General features: G+C 37.9%; 1 protein-coding gene across 9 annotated transcripts in view; it reads right to left on the bottom strand.

Annotated features, from left to right (window-relative positions):
* The window catches only part of RBMS3 (RNA binding motif single stranded interacting protein 3), a 1,359,336-nt gene that overhangs the window by 257,622 nt on the left and 1,082,141 nt on the right, over positions 1 to 19,573 (bottom strand). For all 9 annotated transcript variants that reach the window (XM_073901133.1, XM_073901139.1, XM_073901145.1 and 6 more), the window contains one exon: positions 6,098 to 6,177. In XM_073901133.1, the coding sequence (XP_073757234.1) occupies positions 6,098 to 6,177 (80 nt within the window). The remainder of the gene's footprint in view (positions 1 to 6,097; positions 6,178 to 19,573) is intronic.

The raw sequence follows: 19,573 nt of genomic DNA, 5'->3' as shown, positions 1-19,573 counted from the left end.
CATGTGTCTACTATCACTAATATTCATCTTCATCCTCCCAAATATGTGGTTCATAAGTGCGGCTGTCAAAAAAAAAGTCACAAAAACAATATATTTGGTCTATGCAATTCACTTCACCATTTTAGCTGGGTCTGTTTTCCTCTATGGTCAGAAGTCTTAAATCAAAACATAGTTCCCCATCATAATTCTGGGAACACCCACCTTAATTTGAGTTTCCCCAAATCAGAGCTTGGGACAAGGTAATTTAATTGGGAGCTGATGCCAGGAAGCAGATATTATAGAAAGGGAAAAGAAAGGCAGGGGAGAAGGAAAAGCCAATAAAAAGTGCCTCACTGAGCTTGTTTTACCACTGGACAATCCCCTAAGGAATCTTGTAGACTGTGACTCAGAATTGTCTCTCCAAAGAATGAGAGGCTCAATTTTATCCACTGAATTCAATAACCTGTTAGTTGAGGGTTGTTCCAAGAAGTGATAACTCTCCCAAAGTTTGCAGAAAACCTTTGCTGTGTTGGGTGAGCTTTTATATATTTTGCCCCGAGGTAGGAAAGTGGAGCAATTCAGTAGATGCTCCAGATGGATGCTTCCAGGATGAACAGAGATTGCCCACTTCATCTGCAGCTGTAATCAGGTAGGAGGCGGGGATGTAGCATAAGGCACACAACCCGTTCCAATCATTTCTAACCTCCTGAAGATGATCCCCTGTACCCTCCCTGTCAGGCTTCTCATTTTCCAGATTTAGAAATTTAATCATCTTTGTCTCCTTTCTCCCCCTTTCTAATCAGTAACCAACTCATACTTTCACAGTATCAACTGTGGCTCCATAGGAAGGTTGAGAAATGATTGACCTAGTTCATGTCCATAGAATTCATACAGATTCTAAGACTCTATTGACTATGAAATTGCCAGGCTACTCTGTGAAGTTCACTAATAATATCCCAACAGTGTTTCATTATGAAGCAACTATGTATTTGGTACCTTGAAATAATTAAGAAGGCATCACTAACATTAAAAATGAGAGGCTTCACAGAAAGTAGCTCCTAAATATTGCAAAAACCCTCTTATTAATGAGAAATCTAAACTGACGCTCAGTTGGGGATTGTAGTATTTACAAAGTTTCTTATGCAAACGATGTTCTAGTTTCCCAAAGATGAAAAACTCAGAGTTAGGCAATGTTTCAATCAAGTAAATCCATAAAAAAAATATATTTTTGCTAAGCTGTATACCATAACACTTTTGTATTTGTCGCCTTATACTCAACTACTACATTTGTTACATTTGTGGACTTAATAGACAGCTATCCCTGAGGAAACACTGATTGTGAGGGACTGCAACAGTGTCCACTGATACAAATTTGTATACTATTGCCAAACATTCAGAATTTTGTACCATGTCTTTAATTAAATGTAAATGTCATTTAAGTACATTGTTGATATTTTACTCTGGTAAGTTTAAAGGTAAACAAACAACATTTCTTTTCATGTTCTCTAAAGAAGTACCAGACTTAAATATTTTTCCTCACATACTCACAAGAAATATATATGTATATACCCACAATCATACACATTTTTATTTTCATAAACACACAATAGAAAGATTGTGTGTCAAAGCATCAATAAGGCACACAGTTTTATTTTATTTATTAGAAAAGTATGATTCCTCTATCACTCACTTAGTTGTCTACATTTCTGTTGATCACAGATTTGTTAAAATTAGAAACATCTCAAAATATGGTGAGGTCTCTCCCTACCCTTCCCTACTTTTTTTGAAGTTCAACTGGGATTAGATATAATTACCTCAAGAGTAAGAAAATCATACTAAAAGTGGGTTATTCCATTTTCTTCTGGAAAGACTGCTCCATTGATAGGAAAATGTGTATACAGGCACATGTCTAGTTTGAGAGCAAAACGTGATTTATTTTTCTACAAACTAGCCTGCATGATCCATTCATCAATAAATGTCCTTACATGTGGAAGCCTTTTCTACGTGGTGCATCACTCTGCTCCAGGGGCTCTTTGGAAGTGAACCTTTCAAGTTCATGCCCTACAGATCCCTGAAGTGTCTGGGAACTTACCCTTTGCTTTTGCCAGAGGTTTGAAAATGAAATGCTTTGGGGCTGCACAACATTGCTGTGCAATTCATTATGGGACAAAGAAATGTCTGGGGTTAGGCAGGCAAGGAACTAATGATCCTTCATTTTGTCCAGAAAACATCAAGATCGATATGTAGGACATGCAACATTTATGGAACACTGTGTTTTCTTTTCCCTCTAGGGGAGGGAGAAAATACTAGATGATTGCTTCCTGTAGATGGCTACATGATTGACGCTGGCCTCTCCTTCCCACCTGCTAGTAGTAACATAGCTGCCTGATCCCATACCATATATACCAGAATTCAAATAACTTTATTTTTTTGGCATGTATATTTAGCCTCATTGATCCAGGTAACCAAAATCTGGGGACAACGTTATAATCCAAAGTGAACAGAACTAGTTCTGGAGGCTCTAATACACATTAACGATCCATTATGTATTCATTAAAATTAGATCTTTCACGAACAAAAAGGAGGAGTCCAGAGAAAGCATGAACCAAAAGAAGAAATCTACAAAGTTTCCTTCCAACTCACATAATCTGTCAGCAGGAATCAAGATTAAATACTATCATGAATTATATTTAGTGAAAAAATTGTTGCTAGACTAACAAATCAAAATGGAAGCAGCAACATAAATGTCAATGTTACATGTCCTTGCAAATATCCTTAACTATAATGTTTTTTTTTTTAATTTGAAATTCAGATCAATGTCAAAGCTTTGGGTTGATTTAGATGTTTTTTCTTATTCTTATATAGAAATGACACAGTATGGGATTTGGAAACTAGATGATCATCTCAGGGAAATAATTAACTTTGCAACTCCTTTAAGAGAAATCATTTGTCAAAAGTGACAGAAACCAAAATGGCACTATATTTGCCCAGTGACACGTGCACATTTCCCCCAAGTCATCTCTAAATGGAGAAGTAAAGAATGCAAATTGGGTACTAATTGTTCTCTACTTGCTTAGCGTAAGATAAAAGCCGGGGTCTACTATAAGAAGATGATTGACTTAACATGCAATCTTTTCTACAGCTTTCTTAGGGCCTTAGAATCTCAGGTCATTATTGGATCATTGTGGGGCCATCAATCACACGACCTTAAAGTATTATATTGAAACCATCAATGTGAGTTCCAGAAAACTGCAAACTGAATTCAAAGATGCCGAATCTTGATAATGTAGAACACTGAGATTTTTATAATTTTTTTTGAATCCTATTTTAGTTGTAGGGGGGTCAGATCAATTATAGTTGCTTTTAATTAGTATACCCACAAGCAAGGACAGTCTCTCTAAAGCTACATTAGGATTGAAAAAGTTAGGAAATTGGTGATTTTTTTTTAAAATATCAGAGGAATCATTTTCAATTTGATATCAGGGCCTATAGTGACATCCCACCTGCAGTCTTCAAGTTGGAATAGAGAATTGGATTAAGATATGAGTTTTTGAAAATAACATTTCAATCATCTACAATAAATAAGCAGTGAGGACCAATAAGGGCAAACAGCATACACTCATATTTGATCATACCCATTCTGACTTCGTTAATCAACTCAATGAGGGCATTTTACTGCTGGACTTACCAAAATACCCACATTTTGCATTACATCCTATTTTATTCCATATAAAACTTAAAGATGAAATATCTTCTGTTAACATTTGACTCTGTTTGATTTGCATTGCATAAATAAGCAAATTCAAGTAATAATGATGATCAATATCATGTATTTAGTTCTATTACATTGAGTACAAATCTCAGAAGCATAAACTTATATCTCTTAAGAGTTTATAACTGAGGGGCGCCTGGGTGGCTCAGATGGTTAAAGCGTCTGCCTTCGGCTCGGGTCATGATCCCAGGGTCCTGGGATGGAGCCCCACATCGGGCTCCTGGCTCAGCAGGGAGCCTGCTTCTCCCTCTCCCTCTGCCTCTCTCCCGGCTCATGCTCTCTCTCTCTATCTCTGCGTCTCAGATGAATAAATAAAATCTTTAAAAAAAAAAAAAAAGAGTTTATAACTGAGCATAATTATTTTGCTTCTTGGGTTCCCATGAGATAAAAGTGAGAAACTCATAACCAGGTTCTTGCTATTCACAATGTTTCCATTGGGTGTAGCTATGATATTAGACAGGTTGATATCACAGTCTGTGTATTCAGGAAGAATGCCCAGACATTTGGGGATTTGTAGTGACTTTCTTTGTCTTTAGCATTAAATTGTATTAGTCAGCTATGTTCTATGGCGAAAACCAAATAGTACAGCTTCAAATCAATCAAGTCAAGAAGGATTTCAATGTCTTATTCTGAAAATGAAGAAACCTAAAAAAAAAACCTGAGATGTATTATAACGTTAATCAACAATAATTTCTACATAATTTGCTCATTCTTAATTTTTTTTTATGTAACCATTTAATTCACACCTAGGTTGAATGCCTTCTAGATAGACAGGCATCCGTTGGATCAAATGGGACAAATAAGGGGAGAATCCTCTAATAATGCTACCCCTTTATTCAATGATAGGTCTGAGCAGAGTGTCTTAAAGCGTCTTTTATGCTAAAAGAAAAAAAAATAAGTATTTCTCCTAAAATTCAAGGGCAGCTTACATGCTGAGATGAAAACTGCTAACTCTTTTCTTAACAACACCATATGTCTCCAATTGGATCATAATGCAGTCGGTTCTCAAGGGAACGTTATGCATGGAAGCTAACCAAATCGAGACACAGGCGTCAATGTGTGTGCACTCCCTGATTAACCAGGAGATGCTACTTTGGATTTTCCAGATCATCTAAATGAGTGTCTGAAGGGCCTTTCTCCTTTCCCAACACCTCCCCAAATGAACCGAGTCCTAAAAGGACCCTGACCCTTCTACAATATTTCTCTTTTTGTTCAGATTTCCTCTTCTGTGTAGCCCCAATACATTTTAAGGAACTGAAATATTTAACCCCTGAACTCTCTAACCACGTGTTTTAAATAGCAGACACATTACATAGCAAACACTATAGAAGTCCAGCTTAAAAAAATCAAAAGGAAAATATAAGACTGAAGAAGTCATATTTGTCCCCTGAGAAGCTCCAAAAATGAAAGAGCAATCAATAAACAAATATGGATTAGTCAGACATTTCTTTATCCACTCATTATAATTCTTCCTTTTTAGCACTTCGTTCAATCTCGAGTATTTTTATGCATGAGTAAGATATATTTTTAAATCTACTCACTTAATATTAAACACTTGCCATATATACTGCTACCAGATTAATAGCAAGTTGAGGCATTGCAGCTTAAGTCCAGACACATGTGATATATTCAATTCTTTATGTTGAATGTAGTTTTTAATAGCAGAAAGTTATATCATCTTATGATGTGTATAAAAGTTTAAGGATTTTGCCTTGGGAAATGTGAAATGGGACAGTCAAGATTGGTGCTTCTCAAACTATCTCTGATGAGTGGACAGTTTACAAAAAAAAAATCAATATGTCAGTAACATATTTTTTTAAAAATACGAAATTATGCATTCAGATTTCATGGCAATGTCAAATTGCTATAAAATTTCTAAATGCAAAAAAAAACAAACAAACAAAAACCCAAAAAACATTTCTAAATGCTTCCTCTCATTCTCTGTTCCCTTCTTGTGATGGACTGATAAGACATGTTTGGAAACTGGCATCAATCAGTGTACTTCACTGTGACTATCACTGTTTAGATAGGTACATTATAAAATAGAAACAGGAGTCATGAACTTCCTTCACTTGAAGTGCATTTTAAACTATTCTTTGTTGTTTCTCTTCCAATTCACTTCAGACAATCAGCAGCAGAGAGTCAAAAGAAAGGCCAAAGAAGAATCACCAAGAAGCTTTTGGTAGTTTTGAGAAAGATAAGTTGCTACTTATTATTTAAAAACACACAATTACAAAAGTAACTTTTTCATTCCCCGTGACCAACCAAGGGCTTTACCGTGTACTTATTTTAATAATAGCAATCAGCTTAGACAAAAATGAATGATTATTTAATGGTATTTCTTACCTGGGATGCCTGGTGGTGTTTTCAGATATTTTCCATTAAAATGTTGAATTACCACTTCACATTTTTCAGTAGACTCCATTCTGGAAAAAGAGGTAAACAGGGGATCATATACTTTCCTAAGGTTGTGTATATTCAGGAAAAGTAAATAAAAATGAAAACGAAAATAGGAAAGCCATGGAAAAGCTTGATTTGAGAATTCTACAAGACTTGTCAACTGTTGCCATGACCACCATGATCAAAATATCACAAACTCACCATTGCTTAGAGCAGGTATTTATTTACTGCATTGAAAGTTGCCTATGTGGACGGCTCTATGCTGATTCCTCTCCTAGAAGTCATACTGAAACATTGTCTTACTTAATCCACAAAACACTGTCTAGCATTTGAAAGTGCTCCATAAATATCTGTTGCATGTCTGAATTAGCAAACCTGAAAGATAGGTCTTGTTGCCCTTTACATCGAAGGCTCTGAGGCTTACACAGACGAACGACCTTGGCAATGAGTGGCAGAGTTGAGATTTTAACTAAGGCTTGTCTAACACCAAAGCCGAACTATAACTACTAAGCTATTGTGCTGAGGGACTCCACAAAACAAGCTGAGGAGATGTGCTGTTATTTCCACTTTGTGCAGTCTAATGTGATGATTAATATAGTAGTGTTGTCACAAACACCTTGACATTTTTATTGAAAACCCACTGGGTGAAGGTACAAAAGAGAATTATTTGGGGTCCCAAATGTGAGCAGAGAACATAAACATAAACCTCAACTCCTGAACTTTCTTCACTTTGAATTTTGGAAATCCTCTCTTTTTTCATACTAGATATCCATATTCCTAAACTAGGTTTCTTGGGTCAAATTTTGGCAACTTACTTGCAAGCTAATGAATGAACATTTTGAACTATACCATCATAATGTCAACATTGGTAGTGTTGCCCTATCCTAAGTAGACTAGTATTGGCAACATTTTCTAAATAATTAACTATACCAGGGCTTTATTTTATAACATTGGATGGGGAAGATAAAAATTAAAGGGCTGATTCTGATTAAAGGAAATTAAGTCCCCCAAACAGTACACTAGAGGCAAATACAAATTTAAAAAACAGCTCACACACATATTAAAGAATGTGGATGAAATGTGTGAAGTTTGTCTAAAAGGCAAAGTATAATTTTGGATTTTCTGCTGTGTTATTAATATGAGCTTTCTTGGAATGGAGCCTTTTAACTCAAGTTATAAAACTTCCCTACACCTAAATCTTAAGTGTGTTTTCAGGAGCCTATTACATGCACAGGAAGTAAGATAAGGGAAAATATGTAAACAAACACCAAATAAGTTACACATTTATTACAGCTACAGGAATTCAAATGTGAGAGGAATTCCAGGAACCAGGGAATCACTGAGAAGTGGGCACAGGAGGCCATAAGGGCCCTTAGAGAAGTCATTAGGGCAGGGAGCTGACCAGGCCCTGTGTCCTTTTAGAGGGGCTGAGGTGAGCAGAACACTGTGCCTGTGTGGGAGATTCAAGGGGGTTTGGGGTACTCTTGAAGATAAGCTGAGAGATGCAGACAAGGGCACCTGAATTATCAGGTTAAGAAATTCTAGATGGTATCAGGAGCATGTTCCAATGGGGGAGCTGTCATTATTTTCTGAGTCAATATTTTTTAAAAAAGGGTCTTTTCTGATGTATATTCCTATGAGGCATGGGATGGAGGCACATCTTTCTGTATAGAGACACATATAAATGGCAAATCTCTACCTACCAAGCAAAATTGACTTCCCTGGCATGAGACCAGTGCAGAAGGACAGAGCCACAGACAGAATAAGTCTGTACTTGGTTCAAAACTCTGCTGGCACCATCTTGAAATTCTTAATGATTTTCTAATAAGGGTCCTGCATTTTTATCTTTCACTGGGTCCCACAAATTATGTCACTGGTCCTGCTATGGCAAGAAAGTGCAGGAAACCAATAGGTTATTATTCATTTATCAAATGGCCCAGTGGATCCACATAGGTGTTATTTTGAAAAACATGTAAAGAATGAATCAATTTTATATCCAAATGTGGGGGGAAAAAACAACTAAACCTCTTTAAGCTTAATAACATACAATTTTAATAAATAAAAATAAAAACAAAGAGAGCATTTTGTTCACTGCTTAATCACAAGTCCCTCCAACTCAGAAGATATTTGGGCTAGAAAGGCAAGATGAATCTTTCTCTACTCCAAATATTTAGGAATAGCTAAGTACAATTTTCCTAACTCCTTCAAGTTTTTCTTTCCATGGAATCCTTTACAGTAAATCTTCCTACCTGTTATTATTATTATTATTATTATTATTTTGAAGTAGGAAACTTGCATTTCTAGGAACAAAAGAATTCTAATTCTGTTCTCTGTCTTCCCACAGGATCTACTATCTATTGTCTCTTAGGGACAATAACCTTCCCTCCTATCAGAGACATGAATGGGAGAGGAAATGTAAGCCCTTAATTACTACAGATGTCACTTTCTGGAATTTTTATTCCAGGAGAGCTACAGAATGAAAAGCTTATGCCCCAGAGCCCTCCTCCTTGTTCAATCTCTCTCTGGATACTCATCTAGATAAAAGGCAGTTAAGAATCTAAAGCTTGCTTGCAAGAGTCCTACAAATCAAATCCTTTCTCTTTGTCTTAAAATGACATGGAATTTTAAATGAAGACTAAAACTAGACTGGGGTGTGTGTGTGTGCGCGTGCACGTGTTTGTTGATTCTATATGTGTTTTAGGAAATACAGAAGAAGCTAAAGTAGAAAATCAAGTGGCTCACCAACTCTACCCACCTAAACTATTTTTGCTCTGGATTGAAAGCCTCAAATCTTCCCTCTTGGATTCTAAGTATGATCATCTTTTCTTAAGACTATTTTACATCCATATCAAGCTGGATGGGGGCTGTTTCTAGGAACACAAAGACAGCGGCATAGATTGTTCACTTTGGCTTCATTCAGATTTAACTAAGTGAATGTCTGCATTAAGCCTTTAGAGACTCTCCTCTCTGAAAGAATAAGTGCAATAAAAGTCTGTTTTCTGTAGCTGCCGGCGCTTAGCGTCAAACCATGTTATGCTGCACCACCCAGCAGTGACAATTTCATTTTAATACACGGGGCACATTTTAACAAGGCAAAGCAGTCCCAGCAAAGACAGTGATATAGGAGCCACCAAGGGAAAGGCTCAGGGTTCCTCATTTATTTTATGTGGAAACTGAACAAAAGTGAGACTGGAGCTCTGGTGGGGCGGGGGGTGGGGGAGACTGCATGTGAATAGCCACCTTAGGAAGAATGTGCACATTCTCTTCTCAAGTTTCACAATTAACTGCTTTGAAATGCCAGCTCAAGCTAGCTGCAATCTGGCCCACGCTTCAGTTGAAACTGATACTAGCATTATCAAATGAGTCTGAAAAGGCGGCATGCCAGACAAAGCTGCCTTTACATGTCCCTTTCAGAGGGGCCACTGAATCACTACAACCACATCTATTCTTCCAGGCGGTACCTGAACCCCCTTGAGTACCTCGGGACAGCTCGCGTGCCAGGCCAACCATTCACCCGAAGATACATTAATTAGGTTCTTACAAGGCTCCAATCATTGTATAAAGCTTCAGGGTTTTCTGTTAGGTCTGATGTTTAAATATAAATACACATTAAAGGTCCCATTTGACATTCTTTCTTGTCTCAGGGCCTAGGAACCTGGCTTCAGTCATTCAAAACAAACCACAGAATTGTGATTTAAAAATTTTTTTTTTTTTTTTTTTTTTTACACCAGTTACTAAGGGGAGCCGGTTTCACAGCCAATACAATTCCCACAGGCAAGTTACATCAGAGGAGAGTTTGATCCAATATTAGTAGAATGTTCTGGGTCAGACTTGACACACAGATGTGGAAAAGGATTTTGCAAAACTATCTGCAGCCCCCTATCTCAGCTCAATAAAGAATCTCTCAGTTTATGATCTTAAAGCAATAAGCATTATTAACCATATATTTAAAACAAATCCACCCTGCCACTTATTTTGATTAATTAGAGGTTTCCGCTATTGTGAAATTTTTGTGGTTTTGCAATCACAGGCTCTGTACAAATTATTGGCAACTTAGAATATCCAACATTGCAAGCCAGTCTTCCACCTAAATCCAGTTAGAGTTACACAAAGGGACAACATTAATAGATTTTTAAAAGTACTAAAATGTGCACTCCTTCTGAGATTTCAAAAATAAATTCCATCATTCACTTCTTACTCTATTGTAATGGAAAGCACAGCGGTCGAGTCCCAGGAACAAAGATGAGTAAATGAGTTGAATTTTCTTCTGAGTTTTTAACATTTGTTTTCTATCTGCCAGGTGCTTGACATTCTTAGGATATAACAAGTATCATAAAGGCCAAATAATGAAGCAGAGCTGCCTCTCTGCCATCCTCCTTTGCCAAAACCCAGACATTTGGGTGGTGTCTTACTCGGCATTACAACACATTCCTCTTTAGGAAACGAAACTGTGGACAATATTTAACCAATTAAAACCCACTCCAGAGTTTTAGAATCACATAATTTCAGGACTAGAAATAGCCCCAGATATCAACTTCTAAATTGTACAGAAGAAACTAACACTAGTTGCCTTCCCTAGAGACTAGTTAGTGGATGAACCTGGAATAGAACCTTTGTCTCTTGACTCTCAGTTCAGATGGCTTACCTATAAGAGATGGAGTTCCATTGCTGGCCTCCCATCATACTTCCTAATTTCCTGTACTCTGTCTACTTTAATGTGTTCTGATGCTGGATGGATCATGCACCCTCCATTCTAGTTCAATCTCTGTTAACTGGAGCAGCTATTCTAAAAAATGGAGATACACCATAGCACTTATTTCACATAGCATAATACCCTCTAGTTCCATCCAAACACATTCATCTGATGTGACTAGAAGGGTACTTCACCTCTATGGTATTCTTTCCAAAAACTTTTACATCATATGAATCCTATCATGAGAAAAACATCAGACAAACCTAACTCTGGAGATATTCCCCAGGATACCTGGCTAGTGCTACTCAGGAAAAACAAGGAAAGTCTGAGAAATTGTCACAAACTATAACAGACTGATGAGACATGACAACTAAATACACAAATGGCACCCTGGTTTGGATTCAAGAGCAGAAAAAGCATATCAGTGGAAAAAACTGGTGAAATCCAAATAAAGTCTGGAGTTTAGTTAACAGTAATGTATCAATATCAGTTTCTTAATTTTGACATATACACCATCGTGATGTAAAATATTAACAAATGACGTGGTGTGTATGGGAACTCTTTATTACCTTTGTAACGTTTCCGCTAAATTAAACTTACTCCAAAATAAAATGTTTATTTAAAAATGACTGTACATTAAAATGATCAGGAAACTATTTTTAAAAATACCAATGTCTGGGCCCCAGCGCATGAGATTCTAATTTAACTGCTTTGGCATGAAGTCCAGGCACATATTTTTCAAAGCTACCCAGGTGATTCCAGTGTGCAGCCAGGATTAAAAATCACTGTTTTGGAGCTATTTGTCACATGTCCCAAACTAGAAATCATGGGCTGAATCCAGCCTTCAGGTAGAAAGTTTTGTTTGGACTACAAAGAGGTTTTAGAGAATCTGAAATGGCTGTCAGCATTTAAAGACTGGGAGACTTCACATGAAAATTTGGATTCCTGATGATGTGGTCTGATCCATGTTTTCTGCATGGCAACTATGGTACAATAAAAATAAATTTAGTCTTTGTCCCTGGTTTCTGACACAGAACTCCTAAAACCCATGGTATTTCCTGAGTGAAAGGAATGTCCTTCGTTACTTATAATAAGGTCTTTTGGGCCACACCTGAGTTTATGTTAATGAGGTGGCTCAAAGGGACCCCTAGAGAGATTCAGAATGGGGCTGGTCACCACAAAGACCAAATGATTGGAAGGTTGGAGGCTTCAGCTCCACCCACCACCTCTGGGGATGGGAAAGGGGCTGAAGATAGAGCTCAATCACCAATGGCCAGTAAATAAATCAACTATGCCTATGCAATAAAACCTCCATAACAACCACTAAACAAAAGAGTTCAGAGAGCTTCCAGGTTGGTGAACACACTGATTTGCAGATTTGCCGGGAGGGTGGCATGCCCAGGGAAGACAGAGAAGCTCTGAGCCACTCCTTTTACCCTATATCTTGCCCTTTACATCTCTTTTGGCCATTCCTGAGTTGTATCCTTCATAATATACTAGTAAACAAAAGTAAATTGTTTTCATGAGTTCTGTGGATTGTTCTAGTGAATCAGCAAATCAGACGGGGTCCAGGAATGGTGGGAACAGTCTTGTGGGGGGACTGAGCCCTTAAACCTGTGAGGTCTGGCAATAATCCTACATAGTTAGTGTTAGAATTGAATTGAATAGTTGGACACTCAGTTGGTGTCATAATTGGAGAACTGATGTAGAAAAACAACATGTATTTATTGTTAGAAAACCTCACACATTTGGTTTTAGAAGTGATGTCATCATAGCAACCATGACCTGAAGTTGAACAGTTGCTTTCTTTAAACAGAACCAGTTTGTCATCATCCCTACCATCCTTTATCAATTGCCAATGCTAAGGTAAAGTTGCAGATACTTAGTTATCATTAACCTTGCACTATTTTTTCTTTCCATTTTTTTTTTTATCAGTAAAGTCAAGGGGAAGGAAAAATAAGTCAATTTACCCATGTGTTTTCTGTTTACCCCTCTATATGCTTCAAAGAAGTGATCCATCTATGAACTGTGTCCTCCTAGCTCTTTTATCTGATGGCTTTTCATTGGGTTCAGCCACTGGGGGCCTGGTAGGAGTAAAGAGAAGTCTGACCAGTTCCTCCTTCTTCTCTCTTGGCTTTGGCACCCCCTCTCTGGCTGGGATTGCATCCCTCCCTGTCTCCAGCTGTTCCAGGCAGCTGCCCCCTTCCATGGCTCTGGGTCTCACTAGTTCTGGGAGCACTCTTCCACCTGCCTTCAGCTGTCTCAGGGCAGCAAAAGCTTCCTTCTGCTGGTCATCTCTGGGTATCTCAACATCCTTGGTCAGTTCCCTTCACTCTACCCACACTTTTTGTAAATCCTGCTTTACTCTAGTCTCTTCAGTTAAATCGTGTGGGGTGAAATTCTGTTTGCAGCCAGAATGCTGATGGCTCTGCCATAAAACTATCAACGCTGAAGGAACAAAATTATCCTGGAGGCTGTGTGTTTGAAGAAAAAGGCAAGGAAAAAAAAAAAGGTTTCTTTTACATCAGTCTGGGAACTACTTGTCTCTTAGATTATCTGCCTACCACCAGTTGACATCATAACCTAAATCTGTCCTTTAACCATAGATTAACGTTTTCAAAAGGAGTTTCAGTGAAGAAATGGAAGAAAATTAAATTAAAAACATTAAAATTGAGATAAAGGAGGAATAGATAAGTATAGTATGTTCAGATCTAGAAAAATCCTACCATTAAATGCCACTGGAATTCATTATCACTTTTAATCAATCTCTTTGAGCTACAGGCACATTTGATTCCTAGATATTATTATCTGTTACATCTCTTTTCTTTCCTCTATAAAATAGAAACTTTGCCTTTTTCTGGTTCCCAAACATGCCAAACTTGGCCCCATCTTAGATCTCTGATTGCATTTTCCCCTTTGCCAGGATTCCCTATCCAACCCCACCAAGAGACTCTCTTGTTCCTTCTTAACATCTGTGTCTCAGACTAAATGCTCTCTCTTCCAAGAATTTTCCTGTCCCTGACTTCTAGCCTCTCATTCTGCCATACTCTCTATTGTACTCCTGTTTTATTTTGCCTTTATAGCCCTTTAATTATTTTATATGGATTATCTGATATTATTTGCTATCTTCTTACTTGTTTGGTTACATTTTTTTGTCTCCCCAGTCTAGTAGAATGTCAGATATTTTTCTCCTGCGTACCCCTCTGAATTAATATCTAGAACAATTACTGGCATATTATAGTGCCCAAGACATATTTATTGGATGAAATGAATGAATGAATAAATACATTATACATATCAGAAAAAGAGGCTCAGAGAGTTTATGTACCTGTCCAAGAACACAGATAAGAGGTGCAGAAGTTAAGATGCAAGCTATGTTATTTCTGACCCAGAAAGCCATTGTTCATAACCACACAGAGCGAGTGGATGGGATGATCCAACTCACAGAAAGTTGAGAACATAGGAAAGATACCAGACTTTCTGGACAAAGATAAAAAGACTCACACTTCTGAATCCAGATGACATTTCCCAGTATTTCTTCTTTATTGGTGGGAAGCAGACAACCTACCTAACATCCTCACAACCTTCAGATGGTCCAAGAGTCCCCATCACGGTTTGTGCTTACAGCCAGTACAGGGCAAAGACATCTTATAGGCCCTGAGCCCACTTAATGGTTACCGTTTCCAACCTTGAGGTAACAAAATTCTCCAATTTCAGTTTTACATGAGTAAATATTCAGAACTCTCCTCTCATCCTACAGAGGATGATCCTTGGGATCCAGTCATTTCAATGTTATAATGATAAAAACAGTAAGTTATATGTTTCCCTCCTTCTCTAAGTTTTTAAAAAGCCATGTATAGAGCAAGAATTGAGTCCAGGACATTTCAAAATTATAGATTATTTGATGCAATTTAATCCATTTGTTTGATTGGTTGACTGGTTGGTTCTTTGCTTGGTTGGTTGGTGTGGGTCTCGAAACCCTGGGCTCCAAATATATGGAAAAGAAAGTAGAATGTTCTGCCATATCTCTAGTCATGATCATGACTTACTGATGGTGGAAGAAAGGAACGCTGCACAGAAACAGATCAAGATAAATGAAGAAACACATAAAACAAGAACAAAGTTCCGGAAGCTGAAGGATGGACCAGGAGTTTACTCTCCAGTAGATCACATCTGCTGGCAATTGGCTGAGGAATTAAGATTACCAAACAGAGTAACAGCTTTTATTCTCTTCAGTCTCAGCAAAAAACTGTAACCTGTCTGTGCAAACATAGCTGCAATCTGGAGATGACTAATCACTAAATTTACACTTGGAGATTTTCTTTGTTCACATTTGATTTCCTAGTTCCATGTAGGTTTGAGGTAGAAATGGCAAAACATTGCCAAAACAGCAAGGTGGGGGGTGGATTTTCAACACAAATATAGACTCCATCAGATCAAGAGATATGATCGAAACACATTCCAAACAATGACAATTCGGTAAGTGTGATGGTCATTTTAAAGGGGCATATATTTGCCTGCAAAGGAAGCATTGGCATTTGCCTTATAATTTTTTTTTAATTCCTGTATTTTCATTATGCTGATCCTGAGTCAGAGTTTCATTATATTTCAGGAGGGGAGAAGATAGGGAGCAAGAAATATCAGGAGGTAGAAGGTAAATCAATAATATTTTAAAGATATTCAACACTAATTAAAGAAAATACAAAAAGAGTATTTTTCACCTACTATTTATACTGATTTTTAATAATCAGGCTGATATTTATCTGCCTATAACCACAATTATTATTTTTTTACTTAGCAAAAAGAAAGAACTGAAACTCTTTAATTGGAAAACATGTTCATTTAGTAGACAGAGACAGAAGACAGGGCTGCCCATATGTTAAAAGTCATTCAAACAAAATTCCATGAGAATCAAATTAAGAGTATTGAAGAGGGGTGAAAAATACTACAAAATACAAAGGTCTCTGTGCTCAGCGGTCTCTCACGCTCTTTAGCTCACCAGGGGACAGTAAATGCATTTCTTAAAGAGGTTCTATGTTCCCAGATGTTGAAGCTGGATTAATTGTGAATGTTTACCTTCCCCATCTCCTCTGCACTTTGGGTCATTCTTTACTGGCCTCACATAACACTCTTTCAATGTGATTTTTGTTAGACAAACGGTCTCATGTTTCTGGAAATGGGAAATGGATAACATGAACACACAGTCATGTGCATCCAGCCTCAGGCTGATTTATGCTCTGATCCTCACCCTGGAAGGCAAGGTAGTCTGTTGGCACCCACTAGCTTTGCAGTAGTGGGTTTGACTTGACTGACTGTCAGCATTCCCACCATAAACTTCTGTTTTTAGAGGCTTATGACTTGGCTATAAAATGCTGCCTAGAGGGCGGTGGATCTTACAAATTGTTTTAAGTTATAAGAGAGTAAAAAAAAACCATAAAAATAAAATAAAATGTCTGTGATTTCAGATATATCTGGTGCTTCTGGAATTTGAAAAGCCGGTAATTGTGCTGTCTGTGCACCCTCCTGGCATTCAAATCTATGCTTTGAAGTTCAATGTTTTAAATATAAAATGAAGATACTGCCTTTACTTTGAAGAGATGGTTATCAAAGGAGATTAATGTAAAAGCTTGCAAGTAAAATAATAATGGGGGGTGTCTTTCTAGTTAAAGAATTTTGGGATATCTTACATATGAATCAAGGACCATATCTGGTGATTAGAAGTGACCAATGGTAATATTTAAAATGAAACTTGCCAGGGCATCTGGGTGGCTCAGTTGGTAAAGTGACTGATTCATGGTTTTGGTTCAGGTCATGATCTCATGGTCTTGAGATTGAGCCCTGTGCTCAGTGTGGAGTCTGCTTGAGATTCTCTCATTCTCCCTCTGCCCCTCACACTGCTCATGCTCTATTTCTCTCAAATAAAATAAAATAAATAATAAAAATCTTTAAAATGAAGCCTGATAAATTTATTCAGGTTACATGAATTGAGAGTCATAAATTCAAGAGATAGATTCAATTTACCAGGCACAATTACAGGCCGACTGTTCTCCCAATCAAATAAGCATTTTCTTTTTTTTTTTTTTAAGATTTTTTATTTATTTATTTGACAGAGAGAGAGACAGTGAGAGAGGGAACACAAGCAGGGGGAGTGGGGGAGGGAGAAGCAGGCTTCCAGTTAAGCAGGGAGCCCCAATGCGGGGCTCGATCCCAGGACCCCGGGATCATGACCTGAGCCGAAGGCAGTAAGCATGTTTTTTTTAATAATGCCTGTATCACTGTGAACTTTTAGAGGAAGAAATAATTTGTAAATCAGTAATAGTTGAGCTGATGTGACTGTAGTTTCCTCTAAAACCCCAGTTCACCCATCTCAGAATTGGCTTATCATTACCATCAAATGCTACCATCCTGCACAGTTATAGTCAAAAACAAACAAAAACAAAACACTTGAAGTGATTTCATTTGTTCATCATCAAAAATTTACTGAAGATCAATAATGTGTCAGACAACATTCTAGGTGCTAGGACAGACATGAAGAAGAACAAGACATGGTCCCTACACTTGAAGAACAGGATGGGAGATGGATTCATGACCAGTTCATTTGACAAAAGGGGTACAGTGTGATTGAGGTGTCAACAGGAATCAGCTCCAACAGGAAAAATTTCTAAGAATGGAACACAACAATTTGAAATTTTATAGGCCTTCCAGATGATTTGAGAATCAGTCCTAATGGCTCTAAGTAATGCTTTTCAGGGTTTAGAGAGCATGAGAGTCACCAAAAGTGCTTGATAAAGCACAGATTGCTGCACCTCATCTACCCCCCACCATTGCTGATTCAGTAAGTCTGGGATAGGGTCCCAAAACTACATTTCTAACAATTTCCCAAACAATGCTGATGTTTCTGTCCTGGAAACTACACTTTGAGAACCACTGTCCCAAGGCATCCATTGTATGTAATCGATTAACTTTTCTCACTAGCTGCCCACTATCCTGGGAAGAAGGGAGAAAATTGTCACTCAAGTTATCTCTGTTTTGTGGTTCAGAGGGATAGCTCCAAATGAGAAAGGCTGAACAACAGGAAAAGGGTGATATCTAAGAAGAAGGAAAACTGTGTAAAAGTGAATTTGTGAATGATCGAGTTTGTTAAGGTAGTAGCCACAGTGGTTTGAGAAAATGCAGAGCAAATGTCCAAGGCTGCATTCAGAGCAGGCATAAAAGAATAATTTAAAATTCCCACTCTTCCTCAGCTCCTAAAGAAAAAAAAAAAAACTAAAGGATTTACTCTTCCATGAAATCACATACTGTGATTATAGTGTTGCCTCTTACAATGTGCATTACTTTGTTCTGCACCAAGAAGAATATTCTTGATTTTAAGCAAACTGAAAGTGTATAGAGAAGACAGAAGTGAGAGAAATGAACAGCCCAATCTCTGTGTTATAAGCTGAATTGTGCCTCCACCACAACAAATTCCTATGTTGAAGTCCTTCATAATGTGAGTGTATATGGAGACAGGGTCTCGAATGGGTGGGTCCTCATCCAATCTGACTGATGTCCTTTAGTTTTCTTTTTTTAAGATTTTTATTTATTTATTTGAGACAGAGAGGGCACAAGGGTGGGGTGAAGCAGAGGGAAAGAGAGAAACAGACTCCCTGCTGAGCAGTGAGCCCAACAGCGTTGGGCTTGATCTGAAGCCCCTGGGATCGCGACCTGAGCCAAAGGCAGATGCTTAACTGACTGAGCCACCCAGGTGCCCCTGATGTCCTTTAATTTTTTTTTTAATTTAAGTTTATTTATTTAAATAATCTCTATACCCAATATCGGGCTCGAAATCATGACCCTGAGATCAAGAGTCACATGCTCTTCTGACTGAGCCAGCCAGGTGCCCCATGACTGATATCCTTTTAAAAAGAAGACAGTAAGACACCATATGAAGGCCATGTGAAGATACAGGGAAAACAAGGTCATCTACAAGACAAGGAGAGAAGCCTCAGAGGAAACCAAACCTACTGAGACCATGATCTTAGACATATAGCTTCCAGAACTGTGAGAAAATAAATTTTCGTCATTTAACCCACCCAGTCTGTGGTATTCTTTTACGTCAGCCCTAGAGAATTACTATACTCTGTATCAAAAGCCCTTTGCTTGAAAAAAAAAAAAAAAAAGATCACCATAGATCTTAGAAAATGTTTTCTCTTGATAAAGTTGAAATATGTTCATTTCCAAGCAGGAGTACAAATGAAGGAGAAACTCATTTGTTAGAGAGAGTTTTTGGGGGGACAAGAAGTGGGAGAAGGACCAGAAGGATGCGCATGCTGTGCCTTTCAGCGAATTCCCATACTGGCCAGACCTCCCACAGTACCTGAAACACTATCGAACAATGAGGACATTGGCAAAATTCAGAGCCCTGGGTGATGTGATTAGCTCTGTCTTGCCCGTGCAAAGGAGTAGTTACCAATCATCTGAAAAAGTGAATGCCTCAATCATATGTTCAAGTCAGGGAAAGTTTCTTCATTCTGCTTATTTCTCTTCAACTCATCATGCATCTTGTATATGTCTACCAGTCTACTAGAAAATGGTGGGGATATGAATTTTTTTTTATTTTTTATTGTTATGTTAATCACCATACATTACATCATTAGTTTTTGATGTAGTGTTCCATGATTCATTGTTTGTGCATAACACCCAGTGCTCCACACAGAACGTGCCCCATCACCAGGCTAACCCATCCCCCC

This window comes from Callorhinus ursinus, unplaced genomic scaffold (assembly GCF_003265705.2).
Source record: "Callorhinus ursinus isolate GAN/ISIS: 27379988/994484 unplaced genomic scaffold, GSC_fseal_2.0 scaffold1, whole genome shotgun sequence".
NCBI lineage: Eukaryota > Metazoa > Chordata > Mammalia > Carnivora > Otariidae > Callorhinus > Callorhinus ursinus.
Note: the sequence above shows the minus strand (reverse complement) of the source record. Positions and strands in the feature narration are given on the sequence as shown.